General features: G+C 37.2%; 3 protein-coding genes across 3 annotated transcripts in view; 2 read left to right on the forward strand and 1 right to left on the reverse strand.

Moving 5' to 3' along the window:
* The window catches only part of LOC125803953 (tripartite motif-containing protein 16-like), a 97,123-nt gene that overhangs the window by 64,389 nt on the left and 7,222 nt on the right, over window positions 1-25,512 (forward strand). The gene's annotated exons all lie outside the window — the stretch shown is intronic.
* LOC111188272 (tripartite motif-containing protein 16-like) lies at window positions 1,020-18,871 on the reverse strand. The gene is made up of 6 exons (XM_049482137.1): window positions 18,260-18,871; window positions 15,295-15,390; window positions 8,367-8,600; window positions 4,373-4,532; window positions 3,993-4,052; window positions 1,020-1,628 (listed from the first exon to the last, which is right to left on the reverse strand). The coding sequence occupies exons 1-6, from the start codon at window positions 18,848-18,850 to the stop codon at window positions 1,093-1,095; spliced, it is 1,677 nt and encodes a 558-aa protein (XP_049338094.1). The 5' UTR covers window positions 18,851-18,871; the 3' UTR covers window positions 1,020-1,092.
* LOC125803818 (E3 ubiquitin/ISG15 ligase TRIM25-like) lies at window positions 22,274-22,922 on the forward strand. The gene has a single exon (XM_049482113.1). The coding sequence runs from the start codon at window positions 22,300-22,302 to the stop codon at window positions 22,900-22,902; it is 603 nt and encodes a 200-aa protein (XP_049338070.1). The 5' UTR covers window positions 22,274-22,299; the 3' UTR covers window positions 22,903-22,922.

Here is a 25,512-nt window from a genome sequence, read left to right on the forward strand (position 1 = left end):
CCAGTCTACACGAGTGTTTACACGCGAAAGCACGTGTGTATCCGCCGGTTCTACACCTTTTCTCTGCGTGGTACGTTCAGTGTTGAGCGCGTGTGTTAAAGGAGAGGCAGTATGGAGAAACAAAAGCGGAAAAATGTGTAAAAATCACAGACGTTCGCTGCTGTAGCCTCCACGTCCTCCGTAGGTGAAGCAGCAGACCGGGTGTGATGGAGAAACTGAGGGACAGACTGAGCAGGAATGTGAGGTAGTAACGTTAGTAAAGTTAGGATAACACAGGGACTTAGGTATTAAGGTTAAAGGTGTGTTGAAAGGCTGCATTGTTTACATTGTTACATGTTTTAAAAAGCACTAAAACAAGTGAAATAACATATTTTAAAACTAATAAATAATCAGTTAACTTAAAAAGTAGGTGTAAAAATATAAAAGTAATATTAGCAAGAGGTATGCCCACACAGAATAAGAGTCAAATGCTTTTAAGACATAGTCGTGTTGCATGAATTCATAAAGCAGCCCTGTTTGTAGCCTGATACAAATACATGTTATAGCTGTTTAAAGGAGTTATCACCTTTAACCTGAAGAATTAAAATTGAGCTGTTATATTAGAGAAAATCAGAACATATATATTAGACATGAATTTATTAACCCCGAGTACATTTTATTGAGCATGTTTTTTTTCTTCAAGTATCAAAGTAGAACAGCTTTCTCAAGCAGTCATTGATGCATTTTGGAAACAGGAGATGAGCCCCTGGTCTAATGCACCCTCTGTATTAAGAAACCCTATCTCAAAGACTGACTTTTAGTCATTACTTGGGTAGCACGCATATTCTGAATGAGCCATTTTAATCTAGATTAATCTAGATTAATTTCAAGATTTCAGTGAGATTAATCTAGATTAAAAAAATTAATCTATGCCCACCCCTAATATATATATATATATATATATATATATATATATATATATATATATATATATATATATATATATATATATATGCAATCTGCTTTATAACTTTATTTGATCAGTTCTACAGTCTAGATTCTGCAGTTCTTATCTGATCTCATCCAGCTCTTCTCTTTGTTCTGCATGTTCATCTATTTTGCTGAAAATAAAAGATTTACTGATGAGTTGGACCCCAACCCAAACCCAGCGTAGAGCGGCTGAGTGAAGGTGGTCTGGACTCTGTGGATGAGGGTCATGATATCAGAGATGCTGTAGAAGGACAGAGTTCCTGCCCTGTGATCCACATACACTCCTACTCTAGAGGAGACGGGCACTCCGGAGATTACAGTATCTGTGTCATTGTAACTGAATGTATAACTAAAGTTATCACAGAACAAACTCCAAGACTGATCATTAAATCCAAACAAACACTCCCTGCCTTCTCCCTTCCTGGAGATGCTTTTATAAGACACTGCTATATAAACCCCTTCATCTCCTCTCCACTCAACCTCCCAGTAGCAGCGTCCACTCACACTCTCTCTACACAGAACCTGAGCCCATATATCAAATCTGTCTGGATGGTCAGGATATGGCTGGACTGTGTTGCTGCAGGTCACCACTGTGTTCCTCTCAGACAGGAGGAGGTGATTATTGGCTGTGTTTGGATCCAGTGTGAGCTGACAGGAATCTGAAAGAGAGAGAAAACCCATCAACTTTTAGAAAGCAATCTAAAAAAAACAAGCCCTAAAACTGGAATAAGAAAAGAACATACTGGAAGCATGAAAAAATGTTTGATTATGTAAATAAAAGATTAATTCTCATTGTTATTAAATTACACTACGTAACAATTTTTTGTATAATTTTTTGTTCAGATATGTTAAGTGTGTTTTCCTAATTATTTGTGCCAAAATTAATAGAAAAAGGTTATTATTCCCCATAAACTTTGCTTTTGTTTACATATCAGTAAAAATACAGTTTAACATCTTGAATTATTAATTTTATTTGATGTTCTGTTGAGTACGTGAACTTGTTTACAGTTAAAGTTCATTTGGATTAAGGTGTCAACAGGTTGCAGATGTTTAGCAGACGAATTACATTACAATACATTACATTACATTTGGCAGATGTTTTTGTCCAAAGCGACTTACAATAGTGAAGTACATTTAGTAATAGAAGTTAAAGGTAAAAACATCTTTAGATAGGGCCTAAAGGAGGTCAAAGGGAAATAATGGGATAGAGGAGTGAAGGACAGGAAGAAGGAAATGATGTTAGAAGTAGTTAGTGTGTTAGAGGTGTTAGGAGAGTAAGAGCTCTTTGAAGAGCTCTGTCTTCAGGAGTTTATTAAAGATAGTGAGAGATTCTCCTGATCTGGTAGTAGAAGGTAGTTAGTTAGAGGTGTTAGGAGAGTAAGTGCTCTTTGAAGAGCTCTGTCTTCAGGAGTTTATTAAAGATAGTGAGAGATTCTCCTGATCTGGTAGTAGAAGGTAGTTAGTTAGAGGTGTTAGGAGAGTAAGTGCTCTTTGAAGAGCTCTGTCTTCAGGAGTTTATTAAAGATAGTGAGAGATTCTCCTGATCTGGTAGTAGAAGGTAGTTAGTTAGAGGTGTTAGGAGAGTACGAGCTCTTTGAAGAGCTCTGTCTTCAGGAGTTTATTATAGATAGTGAGGGACGCTCCTGATCTGGTGGTAGAAGTTAGTTAGTTCAGTGTTCTCAAGTTTCACGCTTTGAGCGTGTGACACATGCACCTCAGCGAGTTCACACGCTCACACGCCACACATGGTAAGCCATGTGAGCGGATAACCTGACCTAGAGAGGTGGTGGATATTGAAAAGAGAAGGGGTCCCAGTACCGAACCCTGGGGAACCCCAGCGGAATTTCTATTCATCTGTGGCCAATTTATAAACACATTAAAAAAGTACTCTCTATCTTGATAAATTCACAGAGAAATTGCAGCTTATTCACAGGACAAAGGCGAGAACTTTCACCAGGATATTTGCCTCTGGAACAGCCTGGATACATGTGCTCACTATTGCATAAAAAACAGATATTCCACAGGACCAAACAGTCTCCTCCAGGGCCTGTGAACATTCAGGGAACGGATATTGAGATATTGAGGTCCTACAAGTACCTGGGTGTCCACCTTAACAACAAGCTGGACTGGACTGACAACACGGCTGCTCTCTACAGGAAAGGTCAGAGCAGACTGCATCTCCTGAGGAGACGCCCAGTCCTTTGGCGTGCGGGGGACACTCCTGAGGACTCTTTGATGCCGTGGTGGCATCAGCAATCTTTTATGCAGTGGTCTGCTGGGGCAGCAGCATCTCCACCGCTGACAGGAAGAGACTGAACAGAATCATCAGGAAGTCCAGCTCTGTCCTGGGGTGTCCTCTGGACCCAGTGGAGGTGGTGGGAGACAGGAGAATGAGGACTAAGCTTAAGAACATGCTGAAGAACCTGTCCCACCCCATGCACCACTCTCTGACAGCACTGAACAGCTCCTTCAGTGCCCCGCTGCTGCACCCGCGCTGTGTGAAGGAGAGATACCGCAGGTCCTTCCTTTCACTAGTTTACTATTTTAGTACTTCATGCAAAACATACATACTTACTCAGTATAGTTGTAATGCTTACTGTGTGCAATATCCATCTCACTACGTGTACTGTGATCTCCTTATCACCATTTTTGCAATATGTTTAATGTGCAATACTTTTCTCACCTTTTCATCTACTGTTTATTTGATATTTATTCACTGTTACTCTTTGTGCAATAATACTGGTCACACCCTACCATAATCATATCTCCTCTGACCTAATTTTAGCGACACTAGATGTATATATATTTTCCTTTACTATATATAATTTTTAAAGTATCTTTATACATCTCCTGTATTATTATCTTATTCAGTACAATCACTAATCGCTAAATTTATTTAATATAGAAGTATATTAAATGCCACGTTAAACCTTGTGTATTTGTACATTGTGGTGTTATTTCTGAGAGTGTGTGAGAATTAAAGGGTTAAAGAGAAAGAGAGAGAGGGAAAGAGCTGGACTTACACTCCAGGAAGTCTTTTCTGCTTAGAGGTTCAGGAGGAAGAATGATCTGTACTATAGAAACTACAGAAAAATGTACACATTTGCTACACAGCATGAAATCACTTTTGGAAATCACACTTTATAATATAGCCTGTTTTAATCACTTCAGTCTAGAAACTACTGACCACTTCATCAGGATTTAGATCAGAATCTAAAGACCATTCTGAAAGTCTTCATCCCTCTAATTAAAAAATAAATAAATTCAAACAATTTCAAAAATTGTTTTCACTTTGTCACTATGAGGTACTGAGAGAATAATGATGGGTTTGTGGATTTGTCATTTTATATATATTTACACAAAATACATGGGAAAATTTACATGGGTAAATTTTTTTATATACCTGCAGCTGATGTCTTTTCAAATTCCTCTTTCCAGAATTCGTCTAGTTTTACTCTCAGCTGAGAAACAGACTTCATAACAACTTCAAAAGTGTTGAAAGGACTGAGAGTAAAAGCAGGTGATGCTGAAGATCCAGGAGGAGCTGAGAGAGTCTGAAAACTCTACATGTAGAAAAAAAACACATAATACCACATTAAACAATTTCTAAATAATGTTTATATTAAATTAAACCAGGTAAAATTGGCCTAAATCTTATGATTATTTATGTACAAGATAGTTTTGTAGTGCTCGAGTTGGTCTCAAGACAAAAAAACCATACTGAATATCGATACCTCTGATACCAGATCTTTATGCTCTAAAATCGATTTTCAAATCAAAATATCAATACTTTTGATACTTTAGTCATTTGAGGCAATATATATCACAAACAGGAACACAGTGGGAAGTAACTAAACTATTGAGATCTTGTCTAAATGGTATGCACTCAGTCTGTACACAACGGCAGAGCAGAATCATGTCTGAAGCTGTTTCAAGACGCCTCTGGTGGAGTCCTCCAGTGCTGTAGGTAGCACTATATTCAGAACCAGAGGGAGAAAATGTGCAGCTTTAGGCGGCGCTGAGCACTGTCGCTGTTAGCGCTGTTCAAATTAATAAATATGATTATGTAACCAGTAGCGAAATAAGTACATGCTTTAACAAAAAGCTGCAAAAGTTCAGATTAGAGTAAAAACATGTGCGTCACTGAGATGATTTATTCAGGTAATATAAAGTAGATTACATATACTAGATGTAATTAAATTATAAAACTATAAAATTATAAATTATAAATTAGTATAAAACAGTCACGGTGAACTTTTGGTATTTATAAAATGTGTGTATTATGTACAATCAATCTAATTTACTGTTAAATGAACATATTAAATTCTCAACTATTATTGTGGCATTTCTTTATTTATTTAACTAATTTTTTTTTTTGCATTTTCAATTTGAGTCTCCCATTATAATAAAACAGCAAGTGTTTGTATTCCCTTGTCGTAGGCTATTTGGAGAGACTACATACATAGTTGAATCTAAATAGGATTAAGCATTCAATGCAGAAAACCCCAATCATACTTCCAAGTAGGGGTGGGCGGTATTGAAGTTTTCCATACCATCATAGCTTCGTCAGATTATATGGCGTGTTTTGTAGAGAAACAGATGAGGAATAAACTCCACTCAGTTATAAGTCCATTTGAGAAGCAGCTGTAACTACCTGTGAGTAACTCATACACCAGAACACCCCACGCTGCAGGATAAACTGATAAATCTGTTCATTTCGGTGAAAATTAGTGAAACCTGTAGAGTTTATTGGGTTTTTGCTATATGATCTCCTCAGTGAGATCCCCCACCACATAACCAATCAGTGAGCTCCAACTGCTTACCAGTCCCACTGCTCTTTCATTGTGGATGTGCAGAATGTCTTAAATGTCCCGTTTTTTTCAAAGTACAGATTTGGCACGTCACGTGTAATTTAATATACATCACCATATTTAAATGCGGTGGTATACCGAAATACCGTCATACCGCCCAACCCTAGTCTGTAAGCCGGTTATCTGATTCAGAGCCATAGAGAGAGAGAGAGAGTTTTTGGCCATTGGGAAACTCTGTGCCATTTGGGTACAGTTTGGGAACTTGGAGACTCTTTGGTCAATCTTTAATAAAGCCCTCAAAATAGGCGAAATTTGTTTCTTGGCCCCTGTGAAAAGGGGTTAAGTTAATTGTGCTTTTTTTACCGGCTTGCTGCAGGTTATGTGAATAATTTGTGAATTTGTATGCATCATTTGCATAAACAAAAAACATTCCTAACTTTAGCAACAAGCTAACTAACATTACCAATAAGCTACCTAAAATACTAATGTTACTGGGGAGAGAAGTAAAGCTAGTGATGAGCTAGTTAACCTTAGCAATGAGCTAGCTGAAGTACTAAAGTTACCTGGGATAGTACTAAAGCTAGTGAAGAGCTAGCTAAAATTCTAATATAGCTGAGGAGAGAACTAAAGTTTTTAAAGAGCTAGTTAACCTTAGTGACGAGCTAGCTAAAACACAAATGTTACTGGGGAGAGTACTAAAGCTTGTGACGAGCTAGCTATCATGAGGTAGCTAAAATACTAATGTTACTGGCAGAGGTGGAAAGTAACAAATCACATTTACTCACTTTACTGTAATTAAGTAGATTTTATTAGTAATTTGTACTATTTAAAGTAGTTTTTAAAATAGGTAATTTTACTTTTACTCAAGTTAATTTACTTCGCTACAATGGAAAACTCCCCGTTACTGAGTAAAAAATAAATTGCTGGGAAAAAAAATTGTCTGAATAAAAAAAAAATTGAACCAATACGGGACGCGATTTGTTCCGTATTTCCATAAATGTCCAATCCACATGTCTGACACTCTCCTCTCTCCGCACCGCTCCTTGTGGTATGATCGATTTATATGTTGACCTTTGTTGAAAGAATGAATATATATATGGTAATTTAAAGAACAAATCTAAATAAATTATATATTAAATACTTATATATATTCTTATATATATATATATATATATATATATATATATATATATATATATATATATATATATATATATATATATATATAAGAATATATAAATATAAATTCTTAAATATTTATATAAGGATTTAATACATACTTATTTATTTTGATTTGTTGATCCACAATGTCTCTGGGAGATCACTGGGCACGGTATTCCTCACAAAAATATAAACATTTTAACACAAAATACACACAGACATCTGTAAAAAAAAGCATCTAAGGAAATATTTGTCAGATTAAAAATGTGTGTACAGATTTCTGTGTATTTTGTGTCAAAATGTTCATTTTTTAAGCAATACAGTGTCCAGTAAACACTACAGAAAATATAATAATAAGTGAGGTTTGGATAACTGTTTGGATAACCTGACTTCCTTTCAACTCATAAGAAAGGCACCAGCAAATACCGTTCAATTTAAGTAAAAATCACACATAGTTTTGTTCTCCATGGCAGCGCAGCTCAACTTTTCCCAGCAGTGTTTATTACGGTTAGCGAGAGAGACACTGTAATCAGCTGGGTAGTCTGGGGTCTGTGCGCGCGGCTCGGGGGAACCTGGTGTTCTGTCGAGTTATGCTAGCCATCTATATATGCTTCTTTACGGCACTGCGCATGTGCCGGCCAATATTATTATTTAATTTTTCATGTGTTTAATTATAATTCCTTATGTTTTTATTGGAAACATTAAACAATCTGCTTGAATGTTAAAATGTAAATATTATAAATGAATGTTAAAACATGTAAATAGCAGTTAAAGCATAGCAATGGCAAGTAAAAAAAATAATAATAAACTTTAAAACTATTATAGTCACCTATATGACCATAATTTTTAACATTAAAGAAAAAAAGGATCACAGAAACCTGTGCCACTTGTTCTTGAAACTGTTTTATGGGGTGGTCTGAACAAATACTGCGTGAAAGGTCCAAATTATTATGTGGAATAATAGTTCTTTAAAAACGATTTAAGTCATGATTTGTTGTACTTTTTTACATCAAATAATTAAAGTAAGGTACCTTAACTTAATTACTTTTTTCAGTACTTTTCCACCACTGGTTACTGGGGAGAGTACTAAACCTATTAAACCTTTTTTAAAGTGAGCTGGAACTCATTCTCTGATAAGCTCAGCTTTCAGTCACTGGTGAAACCGAAATTTCATGTGAAGCGCTGCTCTTTAAAACATGAGCTTCAGTCTAAGGACTGTTCTCTGCAGGCTTGTAACAGTATTAGATGTTATTCTGACATACAATTTTCCTGACGTCATGACCAACATTTAACCTGAAATTAACGTCTATTGACAATGGTGCCCATCTGGGTTCAGATTAATGTCAGATATAGATCACATTTAAAAGATGGTGTAAACAGTCTAAAATAAACTTTGTATTTGGGGAGAAAAACAGAGTCTGTTACCTGGAGGAAATGGATGTGATCCTCTGTGAATGAAAGCTTCTCCAGATCAGCATCTCTCCTCTTCAGCTCTGTGATCTCCTGCTCCAGTCTCTTCAGACGTTCTTCAGCTCGACTCACTGCAGCTTTCTCCTGATCTCTGATCATCTGCCTCACCTCAGAGCGTCTTCTCTTAATGCAGCGGATCATCTTAGTGAAGATCTTCTCACTGTCCTCCACTGCTGTCTGAGCAGAGCGCTGGTAGTGGAATCACAGAGAGAATGATCTGTTAGAAAGAGCCCAATTACCACTGAGACAGCAGGAAAAAATACAGTAAAAATAAAAATATATATATTTTAGACCACAACTATTTAGATTTAATCAAAAATGTATATAATTTGTCTTCATCTTCATAGCAAACTAGTTTACATTTTATACAAACACTGTGTAAAATATATATATGTTTTATCATTTACTCTATATAACATTTCCATGTTAACTTTCACTTTAAATAACTTTTTTAGATAGATAGATAGATAGATAGATAGATAGATAGATAGATAGATAGATAGATAGATAGATAGATAGATAGATAGATAGATAGATACTTTATTGATCCCTGAGGGGAAATTCTAGACATCCAGCAGCAGGTATGTATAGTACACAAAGTTACAAAAAGATAAAATATAACGATACATATAAATACAATAAAATAAAAAATAAAATGAAAAGTATAAAAGTACAGTCTTTAGTGTGTGTGTGTGTGTGTGTGTGTGTGTGTGTGTGTGTGTGTGTGTAATGGAGATGGAGAATGGAGGTAGTGCAGTTGAACACAATAGACAGTGAACACCAGTTAATGTGCATAAAGTGAGGATAACTGATGTCAGCCATACAGAAAGTGCAAATACACAGTTATATAATAATTTAAATTTAGCAGTGCAAAAGATACGTAAACAGTAGATGAATGAACTAGAGAATGAACTACTAGTGCAAAAAAGGGTAGAACTGTAAAAATAGTGTTATAGGCATCAGCAAGACTGAGAGTGTGTCCATAGACATAGACAGCAGAACATTCACAAGATCCGGTAAAAGTTGAAATAGTTGTGAATTTTCTTCTGTTTCTTCCTCTTCTTCTTTTTCTGCTTCTTCTTTATTATTTTTCTATTTTTCTTCTTTTCTTTTCTTCTTTCTTCTTCCTTTTCCTTTTACCTTATTCTCATTTTTCTTCTTCTTCTTCTTCTTCTTCTTCTTTATTATAATATTGTAAGTTTTTCTCTTTGGCGAAATTCTCTCCACTCCATGGTTGGACAACCATGAAGGTGGCAGTCAGCCAGTAAAGAGGCATCGGACACTCAGTGTGCAAGACCATGAAAATATTGCTGCAGAGGTGAGTTGTTGAGGAAAATCACTGTTACACTGGTTTATAGTAGTGTTATTTAATATAATAGAAAGATGTGCTTTATAGTTGTTTCTATGCTATACATGAGTGATCAAGGTATGTTGATGTAATGTCAAAGATATATTACTTAAGTTGTACAGCAATTTATGGGTAACAGAAATAAAACAAATTCTTACAGCATTTGGTTCCTGAATTTTGTATAATCTTGTCCCTTTTAAAATGGTTTCAGAAATGCTGTAAAACATTTCATAACAAAATGGCAACAAAGGTTATTGAAATCAGTTTAATCAATTGATAAAAGGTGTTCCTCCTTTAAATGACTAAATAGAAAGGACAAAATGAAATTTTATATTTAGTAGAGATGGGACCGATACATATTCCAGTCCACAGCTTCAGCTGGACAATAAACCCACCGTTATGTTAACACAAGACGCATCACTGATCCGGATTCCAGCTTCACAGTTTACCCTGAACCCTACAAAAAAAATTAGACTATCTGGAATGTTTTCATTTTGGGAACGCCGAACAGCAGAATGACTACATGTGATATTTGTAAAGTCAGCGTCCGAGGAGTGAACAGATTAACACCAGCAGTCTTTTAGCCTAGCTAGCACTGAACCCACAGCTGCATTCTGGTGTTGTAAAGCTATTTAACTAACTTATAGACTGGAGGAAACTATAGTCATAATCCACATATCCTATAAAACCACAGGATCTACAAACACTAACCAGCACCAACACATCAATATGTTGTTAAAAACAGCGAGTAATTTAGTTCGGAAATACAGTTAGCATTGCTTGTTAGCCGTTATCCATCTCCATTAAGATCTGCAGTCTTTTAGCCTAGCTAGCATCGGGCCGTCAGCTGCAATCCCGTGTTAAGAAGGTATAATAAAGTAACTCAAGTGAACTACAGCCATAATCCTCATCTAATATCAAACCACAGACCCTAACCACTCTAACCAGCAGTAAATCAATCTGTTATTAAAAAACAGTGATTAATTCGAGATGGGTCTGTGTGCAACAGGGGCTTCACAGTGCACATGCACTACCGAGTCCCGGAAATGCACTCTCAAGCCCCAAGTTGTTGCATTGTGGGTGGACTCATTGTTAGGTAAACCCATGAATATTAAATGTGTTTAGCGTTAGTGTCTATGTTTTGTCTTACTGTTACGCTGTAGATAGCGAGTTAGCTTGGTTAGCAGCAGTGATGGTAAAGTTACTTTGAAAAAGTAATCCGATTACTGATTACTCCTTTAAAAAGTAACTTAGTTACTTTATGGATTACTTGATTTTAAAAGTAACTTTACAATTACTTTATTAGTTACTTTAAGCAGCTGCAGACACCACCTCCCGCAGCCTTAACATAAACATTATAACCAGTTTTGCCAATACTCCCTTTATTGGAAAATGCATTTTTAACAGCAACAATGTATCTCTATTAAGTTAAACTATTTCCTAAAAATATATATATTTTTAATAAAAATAAAATAATTAACTTAACATATTTAAAAAAAATAAAATAAAATATGGTCTTTCTTGATTTTACTAAACATAAATACTTGTTTTTATAAAAAAATATATATATAATAAAGAAAGTCTTTCTTGACCTGACATATTTAACACTGTAAAACTGAACATTGAACCTGTTGTTCTCTGCAGGGCAGCAAGGAGTGGTTTTATAAAACAGAACCGTGTATATGGTCTAGACCAGGGATCACATATTTGCAGACTGCGGTCCGGGTCCGGACCCAGTCGTTGTCCAATACGGACCCATACCGGACCCAACTACTGAGAAGGATTTAATTCTGACAGTGTTAATTTAAAGCACCGGAATTTTTTTTGTTTTTACGGTATGTGAGCTCTGCGCCACAGTGAACTTCCAATCACGTGTGGTGTAAAATCTTCAAACGCTCTCCTCTGCCAATCAAATTTGTGGCAGACCGCTGCCCTGGCTAGTGAATTGGGACGCGGCCGCAAAAAAACGCCTTTATAAAGAGATAGGGCGCCGAGAACTGGCGAAAAACGAAAACGGGCGGAAACTAAAGACACGCCGAGCGCGAGAGAGAGAGACAGGGGAGAAAGCGAGACGCGTGTGATTGGTGAAGAGCGGAGGGGGAATGGGTAAGGGAGCGGTGTGTGTGTGTGTGTGGAGGAGATGAGGTGGAGAGAGAGAGAGAGTAACGCACAGTGACTTAAATAAGTAACTTTAATCTGATTACTGGATTGGAAATAGTAACGCGTTAGATTACTCGTTACTGTAAAAAAGGGTCAGATTAGAGTAACGCGTTACTAATTAACGCGTTACTGACATCACTGGTTAGCAGTTAGGTAAGCTAGTTAGCCAACCTAACCAGTTAGCTTCTTGCTACTGTTATAACTGACAATTTCGCTTCAAAATGTGCTTAATGCTAGCTAGCTAGCTGCTCATAGAAGCTAAAACAATCTACCTGAAACTTTGATACCTTTACATTTAATAAGTGTGTGAATATGTGATATTCTGACCTTTTTTTACATAATACTAGGTGTGCTGGGTTAGTGCTGGAGATAAAACTAAATATTTTAAAAAGTGTATTTTGGTTTTCATTCTGTAACACTAGTTCTGGAAGCATTTCTACAACAAAATGTTAGCATAAAATACAAGTTATGCAATTGAGTCCATCAGGTATTTCACCTTAAAATATCTAGTAATGTGCTGTTGTATAACAATAAGAAATGAATGCATGAATTATCTGCTTATTTAATTTAATCAGTTTAATTTACAAGAAAATCTAAAATACAATACATGGTATTTGCTAATCAATATGCTAATAAAACCGTCACACATGTCCTCGCATTCCCAAGCTCACACACACACACAATTTCATTGGCCACTGAAGGTTTGGGGCTTGAGAGTGCATTTCTGGGGCTCGGAGGTGCACAAAGTTACAATGTGCACTGTGAAGCCCCTGCTGCACACAGACAGTCTTGATTAATTCAGCTCGGAAATACAGTTAGCGCTGCCGGTTAGCCGTTAGCCATTGCAGCTAATCCCCTACGCTACCTGTCAAAATCAAAAAGTCTCTTGCACAACCAGTGCAAAAGATTAGTCTAGAGCCCTGTATTTAATATTTAACACATTTAATATTTACCTTTTTTATATTTAATAAAATTAAAATATTTAATTTGAAAGAAAACTATTGTGTTTGTATATAGTGTGTCCAATAAATGACTTTGGAATGCATTTACATTAAATGCACTTGTGTACAGTGCATCTGGAAAGTATTCACAGCGCTTCTCTTTTTGCACATTTTGTTATGTTACAGCCTTATTCCAAATTGTATTAAATTAATTTTTTTTTCTCAAAAATCTACACAAAATACCCCATTATGACCATGTGAAAAAAGTTTTCTTGAGATTTTTGAAAATTTATTAAAATTAAAAAACAAATCATATTTACATAAGTATTCAAAGCCTTTGCTTAATACTTTGTAGAACCACCCTTGGCAGCAACTACAGCCTCAAGTCTTTTTGTGGCTGGGCCACTCCAGGACATTCACAGAGTGGTCCTAAAGCCACTCCTTTGAGATCTTGGCTGTGTGCTTGGCTGTGTGTCCGTCGCCTCAGTCTGAGGTTGAGAGCGCTCTGGAGCAGGTTTTCCTCCAGGATGTCTCTGTACATTGCTGCATTCATCTTTCCCTCTGTCCTGACTAGTCTGCCAGTTCCTGCTGCTGAAAAACATCCCCATAGCATGATGCTGCCACCACCACGCTTGACTGTAGGGATGGTATTGGCCTGTGATGAGCAGTGCCTGGTTTCCTCCAAACATGACGCCTGGCATTCACACCAAAGAGTTCAATCTTTGTCTCATCAGACCAGAGAATTTTGTTTGTCATGGTCGGAGTGTCCTTCAGGTGCCTTTTGGCAAATTCCAGATGGGCTGCCCTGTGGCTTTTACTAAGGAGTGGCTTTTACCTGGCCACTCTGCCATACAGGCCTGATTGGTTGATTGCTGCAGAGATGGTTGTCCTTCTGCAAGGTTCTCCTCTCTCCACAGAGGAACGCTGGAGCTCTGACAGAGTGACCATCGGGTTCTTGGTCACCTCCCTGACAAAGACCCTTCTCCCCCGATGGCTGGTGGTCCTGGTCCTTGGTGTTTGCGCTCTGACATGCAGTCAACTGTGGGACCTTATATAGACAGGTGTGTGCCTTTCCAAATCATGTCCAATCAACTTGATTTACCACAGGTGGACTCCATTTAAGCTGTAGAAACATCGTAAGGATGATCAGTGGAAACAGGATGCACCTGAGCTTAATTTTGAGCTTCATGGCGAAGGCTGTGAATACTTACGTAAATGTGATTTCTTAGTTTTTTTATTTTTAATCAATTTTCAGAACTCTCAAGAACATTTTTTCACATGGTCATAATGGGGTATTTTGTGTAGAATTTTGAGGAAAGAAATTAATGTAATACAATTTAGAATAAGGCTGTAAAGTAACAAAATGTGGAAAAAGTGAAGCGCTGTGAATACTTTCCGGATGCACTGTATACTCTTCAAAGGGTTGTGTGGTCTGTTTCAGCCTTAATCATAGCACTAATAATAAACAAAAAGAGCCCTTTTATCAGCAGTTGTATCGGCAGTTTTATATCAGAGCTGAAAAAAGTGCATTGTACATCACTAATATTTAAAATGAAAATGTGATTTTATAAAATAACTTCATAATCTTCATGTTTATCTTTTTTTCTCAAGGTCTGTGATATCATACTGGGACACACTAGGGAGCACTTTTTCTTTACAAACCACCTTGTTAGTGCCACACTCCTGCAGGGGGACAGGTTTGAACAGTACAACACAGAATTTTCTGAAGATGCACTGAACAACACCTTAAAAGCCTATCCAGCGCTCAATCGAGGTAAGCTGAAGACCGAGCCTAGTCTCATCTACAGCAAGGAGGAGTTCAAAGCCTGTTGTGGTGCTGTGGGCCTACTCCAGCTATTTATGGACAATAATTTAGAAGAAGTCTTTTCAGAAACTGTCACCCTCCTGAAGATTCTCATCACCACACCCATTACCACAGCAGAAGTTGAAAGGTGCTTTTCAACCCTGAAAAGAATTAAGACTTTTCTGGGAAACTCAATGACTCAGGACAAGCTCAATGCGTTGGCCATGTTGTCAATGGAGCAAAGACTAGTCACAGAGATGACTGACTTTAACAAAAATGTAACTGAGAAATTTGTAGGACAGAAGGAAAGAAGGGCAAAATTCATGTTTAAATAGTGTTATTTTTTAAGAGTAGTTTTACTTTTTTATTTTTAATTTGTTGGTTTGTTTGCTTAGTCATAATATTTTCACCCATGTTTGGAAAAAGAAAGGTGGTATGGTATTTTCATTTTCATTTCAGTTTTATTTTTGGCAGTATTTTCCTCCCATAGTCATTGCTCATCTAGTTGTGCAGCTTGACATAACAGATTGGATAAAAGAAAGAAATTGAAACTAAGTGAAACTAAAAAGTGATGTTCCTCAAAGAGATTTTAAAATAAGATTGTATTCTTATACTTATTTTAAAAATCACCTTGTGAGTCTCCACAGCTTCTATTAACCCCTGAAGCTCCTTCTCTCTCTCCTGGATTCTCTCCTTGTATTTCCTCTGTGTTTCCACCACCTGCTTCTGCAAATAAACCAGCCAACAAAGCACAATAATTAAAAACTCAAATGCCACATGTCATGGGACAGGTGCTGGTACTGGGGGCCATAATTTTGGTGTCTCCCATAGAAGCTAAAGAACGCTGCGCTGTGGGATATATGGGTGGGGTCCCCTGTATTAAATGTGAATGTGAATTCTGAGTCGCTTGCATTGGTGTAGGAACCGGGGGGATATTAAAAATAGGTGGATTTGTCCCCCCCAAAAATGATACCGCAGAACAGGGGCGTCGCTAGGAGCGAATCGTTTTGCTCAGCTCAGCTGTATTATTAATGAGGAGACAGAAATCTCTTAGCGCCAATCACAGAGCCGGTTCAGGGAGAAAGTTCCGCCTCTCAGGAGAAACACTCAATCAGCTCGCTGGTTGTGCGGAGCGCGGAGGAGAGTGGGGAAGCCCCATCTTCGCTGTGGAGGATTTTATTTTATTTAATTTTTTAGATTTAGCAGCGGGGTGTTGTGCGATATTTCTACAAGAAAGGTAACTGAGTTACCCATGTAAACTGTTATGAGATTATTTCTGATAGCTGGTTAAAAATACACAAGTCAAAACCCACAGAACAAACCCACTATGAGCTTAATAAAATACAGTTTTTGATAGTCATTGCGACTTGTAAACTAGGATTGCAGTTCTTGCTGTAAGCTATAATGAAGGAAACCCAGAGGAAAATTTTATTGCTTAAATGTTGCTCTATGATGTCTCAGGAGACATATTTGTGATTCTCCCTTGTCTCGTTTAGATATCAACTTTGTCACATATGTTTCTCCTAAAATTGCCTAGGAAAAATAAATTTAGACAAAAATGAGACATCAGATTTTTTATGCTAAATTGTGTAATTCACGTTCTGCGTTGTTTAGGTATAGTCTATTCATTTCGGAAGCTTCTTCTTGGAAAGATTTTTTTCTCATGGACTACTTTTATTTAAGCTTTTCTGTATTTAGTAAACTATTACTGTTATTTTTTTTATCAAATATGAACACAATGCAAGACTGTATTGAGATTGTAGTAAAACTCAGGAGGAGATGCATGTGAGATTATGGAAGTCTTTGTCTCAGGAGAAACATCTGAGCAGCAGGAGATTTAAAGTAAAATCTCTCTTGGGTTTCCTTCTAATCTCATATCTGTCTAGGAGAAACAACAGAGACATTAAGGAAATCTCCTTTTTATTTTTTCTTTCCTATGGGAAAATTCTTTTAGCTAGCTAACTAGAAGCTGGATGTAGAGGATAGCCAGAATTTAGTACAATACTTCATGTTGGTAGTTTAAAGCAGTTTCATAACCCTGATTACTGCCATAAAATTGATCCATCTGATCAGCTAATAAACAATCATTAACAATTTATTGAGTTTACCTGTTAAAATCCTTTAGCCCCTTAGATTTACTAATGGAATATATCTGGTCCTTTGGTAAAAGCTCATGATACTGACAACCTCAGACATTGCACGCATATTTTTTTTAACAGTAAATGTAAAGTGCAGTAACATGTTTAGGTTGTAAAGTGATCTTTACTTGGATGCAACTAATAATAAACAGAAGCACAGAAAATGGTTTATTTGTGATTAAAAGCAGTGATGGTAGTAACAGCGCGTTACTAACGCTGTTACTTTTTTCAGTAACGAGTAATCTAACTAATTACTCTGACTGTAACTACAACGCCATTACCATTTCCGACACCCCGTTACTGCACGTTACTTTAGCAGCTGAATGAACTTTTTTTTTTTTAACTTCGCGTATACAGACAAAGGGCCCTATCGTACACCCCGCACAAGGCGTGTAGCGTGGCGCTTTGCCACCCGTCAACAGTCTATTTTTACGCCTTGCATGCATCCTTAAAATAGCGTTGGACTTTTGGAATATATTAAGGCCGATGGGCGTGGTGGTCTGGAAATGATGTGTGTTCAGGTAAATTTCTGGCGTGTTTCTATCTAAGCTTTGCGCGATTGATCACCCTGTGCTCCAAAATACCCCATACCATCACTTCTAACTATAAATTATTATTAGTTATATTTATTTCTGTCAGTTATAAGGATTTATATTTATGTTTAGTACACAGACTAAATAACTACTTATTATAGCAGACAGGCATTCTGCTGTTTAAGAATTTCAACAGATGCTTATTCTCACTCAAATGCTGGAGTTTTTGAAATAGAAAATTAAAAGAGAAAAGAACTTTGACTAAACATATTTTTTTTATTTAACTTTGCTATTATTTAACTGAATTTCACTTATATCTGAAAAATAAAGCAAATTGTCGGCGTCTGGTGCTGTCTGTCAATTATATAAAACTTTAAACATTTGAAATACAAGGAAATATAAAGCTATATGTTAGCATTCGTTTCTTATCACCAGGGCAAATTTATTAAAATATTAAATATATTAATTCATTAATTAAAATCTCGTCCAACGCTTTAAAATGTCGCATGCACGCAAAGTGGTGCTTGGCGCAACGCGCGCGGCATTGCGCGCAGAATAACATGTCTCTTCTAAAAAAAAAATGTTTTAATAAATAAGGTCAGACAAGTATAGTAAAATTCATGTTATTAAATTCACTAAAGCCAACAAATGTACTGATAATTAATCAAGAGAAACCAGGCAAAATGCGCTGCGCCTCTCTCTCTCTTTTTCTTTCGCAGCGCGGAGCTGAATTCAGCGCGAGGTAAATAATATAAAACTCAGTTCAGTTTACAAACACACCTCACCGGTCTATATGTTTTCAAGCCATTCGCTTAGATAACAGGTCAATTTAAATGCTACAATTTAAATACAACAACTTACAAGTTCACCTCAAATTTCAACAAGTTGTTAAAGAAGATTACTGTACTTGTATTTTTTTTTTACCTGTTTCTCAGATCTTTCTGCTGCAAGTGACACTGTATCATGTCCTCTATGGTCATCCAGCATACACAGCATGCAGATACACTGCTGGTCGGTGCGACAGTAAGTCTCCAGCAGTTTATCGTGCTGAGAGCAGATCTGCTCCTGGAGTCGTCTGGAGGCTTTGACCAGCTTGTGCTTCTTAAAGGCTGGAGATTGGTAGTGAGGCTGGAGGTGAGCTTCACAGAAAGAGGCCAGACACACCAGGCAGGACTGGACGGCTTTGTGTTTTCTCCCAGTACAGGAATCACACTCCACATCTTCAGGATCAGCAGAAGAGTGATCAGGAGGAGCAGCCTGGAGTCTCGTCTTCTTCAGTTTCTCCACCACCTCAGCCAGCATGGTGTTTTTACTCACGACAGGTCTTGAGGTGAAGGTGTGTCTGCAGTGAGGGCAGCTGTAGATCTTCTTCTGATCCTCCTCATCCCAGCACTTGTTAATACACACCATACAGAAACTGTGTCCACAGGAAATAGCCACTGGATCCTTCAGGAGATCCAGGCAGACTGAACAGCTGAACTCATCCTGAGCCAGTGAAACATTGGGTTCTTCCATTTTACAGTGTGAAGATTTTGTTTCTTGGTTCTCTGTTGGAGAACAGAACTATCCTTTAATTCTTATTAGCCTTATTAGCCAAGATAACAATACTCACATTGTCTGACTTAAACAGGAATTATTGTAGAGATTTAGATAAACTTACATTAACGACAAATGACAACTGAAAATCCAGACACGACACACACTGATTTACACACTCACACACCTGCAGGGAAAACTGGAAATGATGAGATTTTACTTTCACTATTACTTAAATAGACAGCCTGCAAGTTTGTGAGATTTGGGGATTTGGAGACCTCTCTGGTGAGAATGTGTAATTGCACTGAATATTCAGAAGAGTAGACAAGATAAGACACAACAATCAGATTGAATTTGGCCTCAACAAAGGTGTTCAAGAACCCAACATGCACCTTTTTCACTCTGTGCTCATGTTGAAACAAGTGAGGCTGGGGGTATGCTTCAAAACTGAATGATTCAGAATATCCATAAGTTTCAATGGCAGCATCTGTGTGGTTAACTAACCTCATACACCAACCTGAATTAATGGTGAAAGTAGTCGAAAAATGAGCAGAAAATAAGTGCAAGATTCCCCAGGCTGTTTTTTAATAAAAGGCTACAGTAACTGGACATGAAACATAGCTAGGTAATCACTTTTGTTTGCTGTAATAAAAACTCGCATGTTAGCTCGCTTCCTAGCTAGTTAGGTATTAAGTAACTTAATGACTAGAAAAATACCCTGTAGTTCGTCTAACCACAGTCCTCCTTAAAGGCTTCACTCAACTATTTATCCAGGCAAATAATATAGCCACAGCATCCCTATCCTCTCCTGATTTTTATCTGGGACTCCCTTCTGGTCCACTCCAACTTCTTCTGAAAAAACACAAGAAAATGACTGTTAATACTGCTACTTACAGTAGAGTTTAGATTCTCTGCCTGAGCCCGAGCCGAATCAGAACTCGGGCCCGGTTTGGTCCAGCTTTGCTTATCTTGGCTCAGTTTGATTTGGCCCTTCTTTTCACAGTTTGGCCTGGATTTGGTTTGGGTCAGTTTGGTCCAAGTTGGCACAGTTAAACCTGGGTTTGACCCAGTTTGGCCTGTTTAATGCAGTTCGGACTTCTTAAACGTTATGAGGTGTTTATTGTAAGTGAAGTTCAACACTGGCCAGAGGGCTCATGGCTTTCTTTAGGAATGTGGAACATGTAGTCAAACCTGTAGGATCAGATACCAGCAAACACATTGCTACTGGAAAAATAAACTTTGTTTCCTTGATGTGTTTTCTTCTTTTCTTTTGCTTAAAGAAATCTCTGTAAAGATAATAGAAAATGATTTACAGTAATTTCCACACGTCCCCCCCTCCCCCCACACTCCAGCAAGAACATAGCAGACGTATGTAGTCTAGTATGAAGATGATCCGTGCAGAGACTCAAGAGAACTCCAGATAAACTCCAGTCTAACTAAACTTCTTTAATTATATTTACATATTTAAATATTTAATTAATATTTACATTCTGCTAAAATACATTGTAGTTGGGTGGTAATATGCCCACTCAGCATATCTGGCCTCACAGACTGAGATTAATAAAAATAATAATCCTAGAGCTCTCTTTAGTGTTATTTCCAAATTGACTAAAAACCAGGCAGGTACTGAACCTCAAATTCCAGCCACTCAGACCAGCAACGATTTTATGGACTTCTTCGATAGAAAACTGAAAACATTTGGGATAAAAATCAACAGATAAATAGCACATCCTCTCTGTCATCTGGTGTGGCTGATATAGAACAAAACTCAGTTACCTAAGCAAGGTCGGAAATCTTTATAACCCACTTCCACAGCTAGAACTAGAAAAAATTATCTCCTCATCAAACAGCACAACCTGCACACTTGATGCAGTTCCCACAAAAATACTAAAACAGGTACTACCAGATATAATTAAACCTCTGTTAATTATAGTAAACTCATCACTCACCCTGGGGCATGTACCCACAGCCTTTAAAATAGCAGTAATTAAACCTCTGATCAAGAAACCAAATCTTGATTCTACTGTACTGTCTAACTATAGACCTATTTCAAACCTACCCTTTATTTTTAATATTCTAGAAAAAAGCTGTGGCCCAACAATTTTACTCTTACCTGCAAAGAAACCAGATCTATGAAAAATTCCAATCTGGATTTAGGCCTCATCAGTTGTAAAAGACACTATATAAATAAATTTGGTTTGATATGATTTGATGTGAGCAAGGTAGAATGGTAATTATAGGGTGCTAGTTTGGAGGGGCTTCAGGTGTGTTCCTCACCCCTAAAGTTATTTTAATAACATCACTAAATTCTGTCATGTTATATAAACTAACGTGCCATATTTACAATGATTGCAGAATGTAAACTGATCATGCAGTTTAGTCAGGGTGTGGCATTAAAACTTCTTAAACGTTGTGAGGTGGTTTATTGTAAGGGAAGTTGAACACTGGCCAGAGGGCTCATGGCTTTCTTTAGGAATGTGGAACATGTAGTCAAACCTGTAGAATAAGATACCAGCAAACACATCTCTACTGGATTCACTGCAGTGGAAAAATAAACATTTTGTTTCCTTGATGTGTTTTTCTTTTTTTTTCTTGTTTCTTTTAAATAACTCTCTGTGAAGATAAAAAAATGATTTACAGTAATTTCAGCACATCCTAAATAGACTGCATTTATCTCCTTATCTAGTACAGGTTTGTTAGAAAAATATACATAATATTACCTGTTTTTAGCTCTTTCCACGGCAGCTGAAAGTATCTCATAATACTACTATTACTACTACTACTACTACTACTACACACACACACACACGCACACACACACACAAAGTGAGTTGAAAGTCACTACTAAACTATATAAATCAGTTCAGAATCTTGTGTTATATATTTAACAATGTTATTTTACTACTACTTAGTAATAATCTGAACTGAAGGGCTGTATTATTTATAATAACATAAATATCAGATCAGTATTGTCTAAAACTCAGCAATAAGAGACTTGAGCAGCTGAACAGACTTTAGTACTGTCTCTATTTCTCTTTCGTTATTGAACACCTTTGTTGAGGCCAAATTCCATCTGATTGTTGTGTCTTATCTTGTCTTCTCTTCTGAATATTCGGTGCAATTACACATTCTCACCAGAGAGGTCTCCAAATCCCCAAATCTCACAAACGTGCAGTCTGTCTCTTTAAGTGAGATTGAAAGTAAAATCTGATCATTTCCTGCAGGTGTGTGAGTGTGTGAATCGGTGTGTGTCGTGTCTGGATCTACAGTTTTGTCACTAAAGTAAGTTTTCCTGAGTCTCTACAATCATTCCTGTTTGAGTCAGACAGTGTGAGTATTGTAATCTTGGCTAATAAGTAGAATTACAGGATAGTTCTGTTCACTTCTCTCCAACAGAGAACCAGGAAACAAAATCTTCACACTGTAAAATGGCAGAAGCCAATGTTTCATTGGCTCAGGATGAGTTCAGCTGTTCAGTCTGCCTGGATCTCCTGAAGAATCCAGTTACTATTAACTGTGGACACAGTTTCTGTATGGCGTGTATTAACAAGTGCTGGGATCAGGAGGATCAGAAGAAGATCTACAGCTGCCCTCACTGCAGACACACCTTCACCTCAAGACCTGTCGTGAGTAAAAACACCATTCTGGCTGAGGTGGTGGAGAAACTGAAGAAGACGAGACTCCAGGCTGCTCCTCCTGATCACTCTTCTGCTGATCCTGAAGATGTGGAGTGTGATTTCTGTACTGGGAGAAAACACAAAGCCGTCCAGTCCTGCCTGGTGTGTCTGGCCTCTTTCTGTGAAGCTCACCTCCAGCCTCACTACCAGTCTCCAGCCTTTAAGAAGCACAAGCTGGTCAAAGCCTCCAGACGACTCCAGGAGCAGATCTGCTCTCAGCACGATAAACTGCTGGAGGTTTACTGTCGCACCGACCAGCAGTGTATCTGCATGCTGTGTACCATGGATGACCATAAAGCACATGATACAGTGTCACTTGCAGCAGAAAGATCTGAGAAACAGGTCAGTGTGTAAATGGAGTAGCTACTCCAGATTATAGGACCTAATACCTTCACCTGTCCCATGACGCATGTGGCATTTTAATTTTTAATTAATGTGTTTTGTTGGTTGGTTTATTTGCAGAAGCAGGTGGTGGAAACACAGAGGAAATACAAGGAGAGAATCCAGGAGAGAGAGAAGGAGCTTCAGGAGTTAATAGAAGCTGTGGAGACTCACAAGGTGATTTTTTAAATAAGTAGAAGTATAAACATCTGATTTCTCCCATTAAGGGTAATTATTTAATTATTTAACTAAAGGTGTCCTCATTTTTAAAATGTCATTTAAAGTCACATTTTATTTTAGTTTTAGTCATCAATTATCAAAATTAAATCATCTTTACAGCTTCATGAGTTAAGAAAAGCCACAGAATGAAGTTTGGGTTAATGCAATGTTTATGTCACATCTTATTCTGTGAGATTATTGGCCGGTTGCAAATAAAAACTCTGACTACTGATAAACTCTGATGTTCCTCAGTAATCAGATTATGAAGTGCATGTAAATCCACTTATTGATGTGAATGAACTGCTCCTAACATTCTCCTCTCTCTGTGATTCCACTACCAGCGCTCTGCTCAGACAGCAGTGGAGGACAGTGAGAAGATCTTCACTGAGATGATCCTCTCCATTGAGAGAAGACGCTCTGAGGTGAGGCAGGTGATCAGAGATCAGGAGAAAGCTGCAGTGAGTCGAGCTGAAGAACGTCTGAAGAGACTGGAGCAGGAGATCACAGAGCTGAAGAGGAGAGATGCTGATCTGGAGAAGCTTTCATTCACAGAGGATCACATCCATTTCCTCCAGGTAACAGACTCTGTTTTTCTCCCCAAATACAAAGTTTATTTTAGACTGTTTACACCATCTTTTTAATGTGATCTATATCTGATATTAGTCTGAACAGTTCTTAAACTGAAGCTCATGCACTAAAGAGCAGAGCTTCACATGAAGTTTCAGTTTCACCAGTGACTGAAAGCTGATCTTAACAGAGAATGAGTTCCAGCTCACTGTAAAAAAGGGAATGTTGTTTGGCCACGCCCTCCCCTTTAATGTCTGTCCTTTATCTTTTTTGTTTAAACAATTTTAAGTTTTTTTATTTTACTTAGTGCTGTAGCAGCACCATCTATTGGCTGTGTTCAGCAATTTGATTGGATATATCTTTAAAGAGAGAGTGGTTGTGATGTGTACTATTTAATTCAGTATGAACAGAGACATCAGTCCAAATGTTTATGGGGTCTGTTATCTCTCTATCACACCAATGAATCCCTCATTAACTGCTGTCGCCATTTTCCCTTATGCTCAATGTAAGTTTTGACGTAAATGTTGCATGAATTCTGATCTGTCTTGGATATTGGATATGTATCAGATTTCAATTACACAGACTTTTTTTTTCCTTTCACACTGTCTCTTACATAATTAATCTGAATCATGAATGACTAATAAGATCAGATTTAGGCCAGATTTTACCTGATTTAATTCAATATAAATATAATTTAGAAATTGTTGAAGGAATTATGTTTTTTTTTTGTCTACATGTAGAGTTTTCAGACTCTCTCAGCTCCTCCTGGATCTTCAGCATCACCTGCTTTTACTCTCAGTCCTCTCAACACTTTTGAAGTTGTTATGAAGTCTGTTTCTCAGCTGAGAGGAAAACTAGACGAATTCTGGAAAGAGGAATTTGAGAAGACATCAGCTGCAGGTATATTAAATAAATCTCATCCCATTTTCTATGTAAATATATGAAATGATAAGTCCATAAATAATCATACTGCACTCAGTACCTCATAATGACAAAGTAAAAACAAGTTAGGATTTTTTAAAAAGTAAAAGAGTGTGAAGAGTTTCAGAATGCACTGTAGGTTCTTCTCTAAATCCTGATGAAGTGGTCAGTAGTTTCTGGACTGAAGTGGTTGAGACTGTATATAAGGTGTGACTTTATTGTGATTGAAAGTCCAGGTAGGGTAGATTAAGACTCTACATCTACATGGAGAGAAAATCCAGTATTAGATTATTTTAATGTTGTAGTAAATGTACAGAGGGAACAGAAGCTCAGTGATGCTGTGTAGTAACTGTGTACATTTTCCTGTAGTGAAGAAAGTGCAGATCATTCTTCCTCCTGAACCCAAAAGCAGAGAAGAGTTTCTGGAGTGTAAGTCCAGCCCTTTCTCTTTCTCCCTCTCTCTCTCTCTATCTCTCTCTCTCTCTCTCTCTCTCTCTCTCTCTCTTTAACTCTTTCATTCTCACACACTCTCAGAAATAACACCACAATGTACAAATACACAAAGTTTAATCTGACATTTATAGGACTATATTAAATAATTAACTGTTATATTTCAACTGCTTACGTATAAAGAAAAAAAAAAACACCAACATTCCTCATGACCTTTGATTTTGTGATAATGGCCTATCATAGTTTTGTATTTATTTAGATAAAACACAAAATTTGTGTTTTACGATAAAAACAATGAACATTTTACTACAAATCTGCAATTATTATACAACTCAATCGATTTTCTGTATAATAGATTAAAAAATTAGTATATTTTCTGAATTAGCGACTGTATGTAACGCCACAGACGGGAGTCAGACGCTCGCG

This window comes from Astyanax mexicanus, chromosome 8 (assembly GCF_023375975.1).
Source record: "Astyanax mexicanus isolate ESR-SI-001 chromosome 8, AstMex3_surface, whole genome shotgun sequence".
NCBI lineage: Eukaryota > Metazoa > Chordata > Actinopteri > Characiformes > Acestrorhamphidae > Astyanax > Astyanax mexicanus.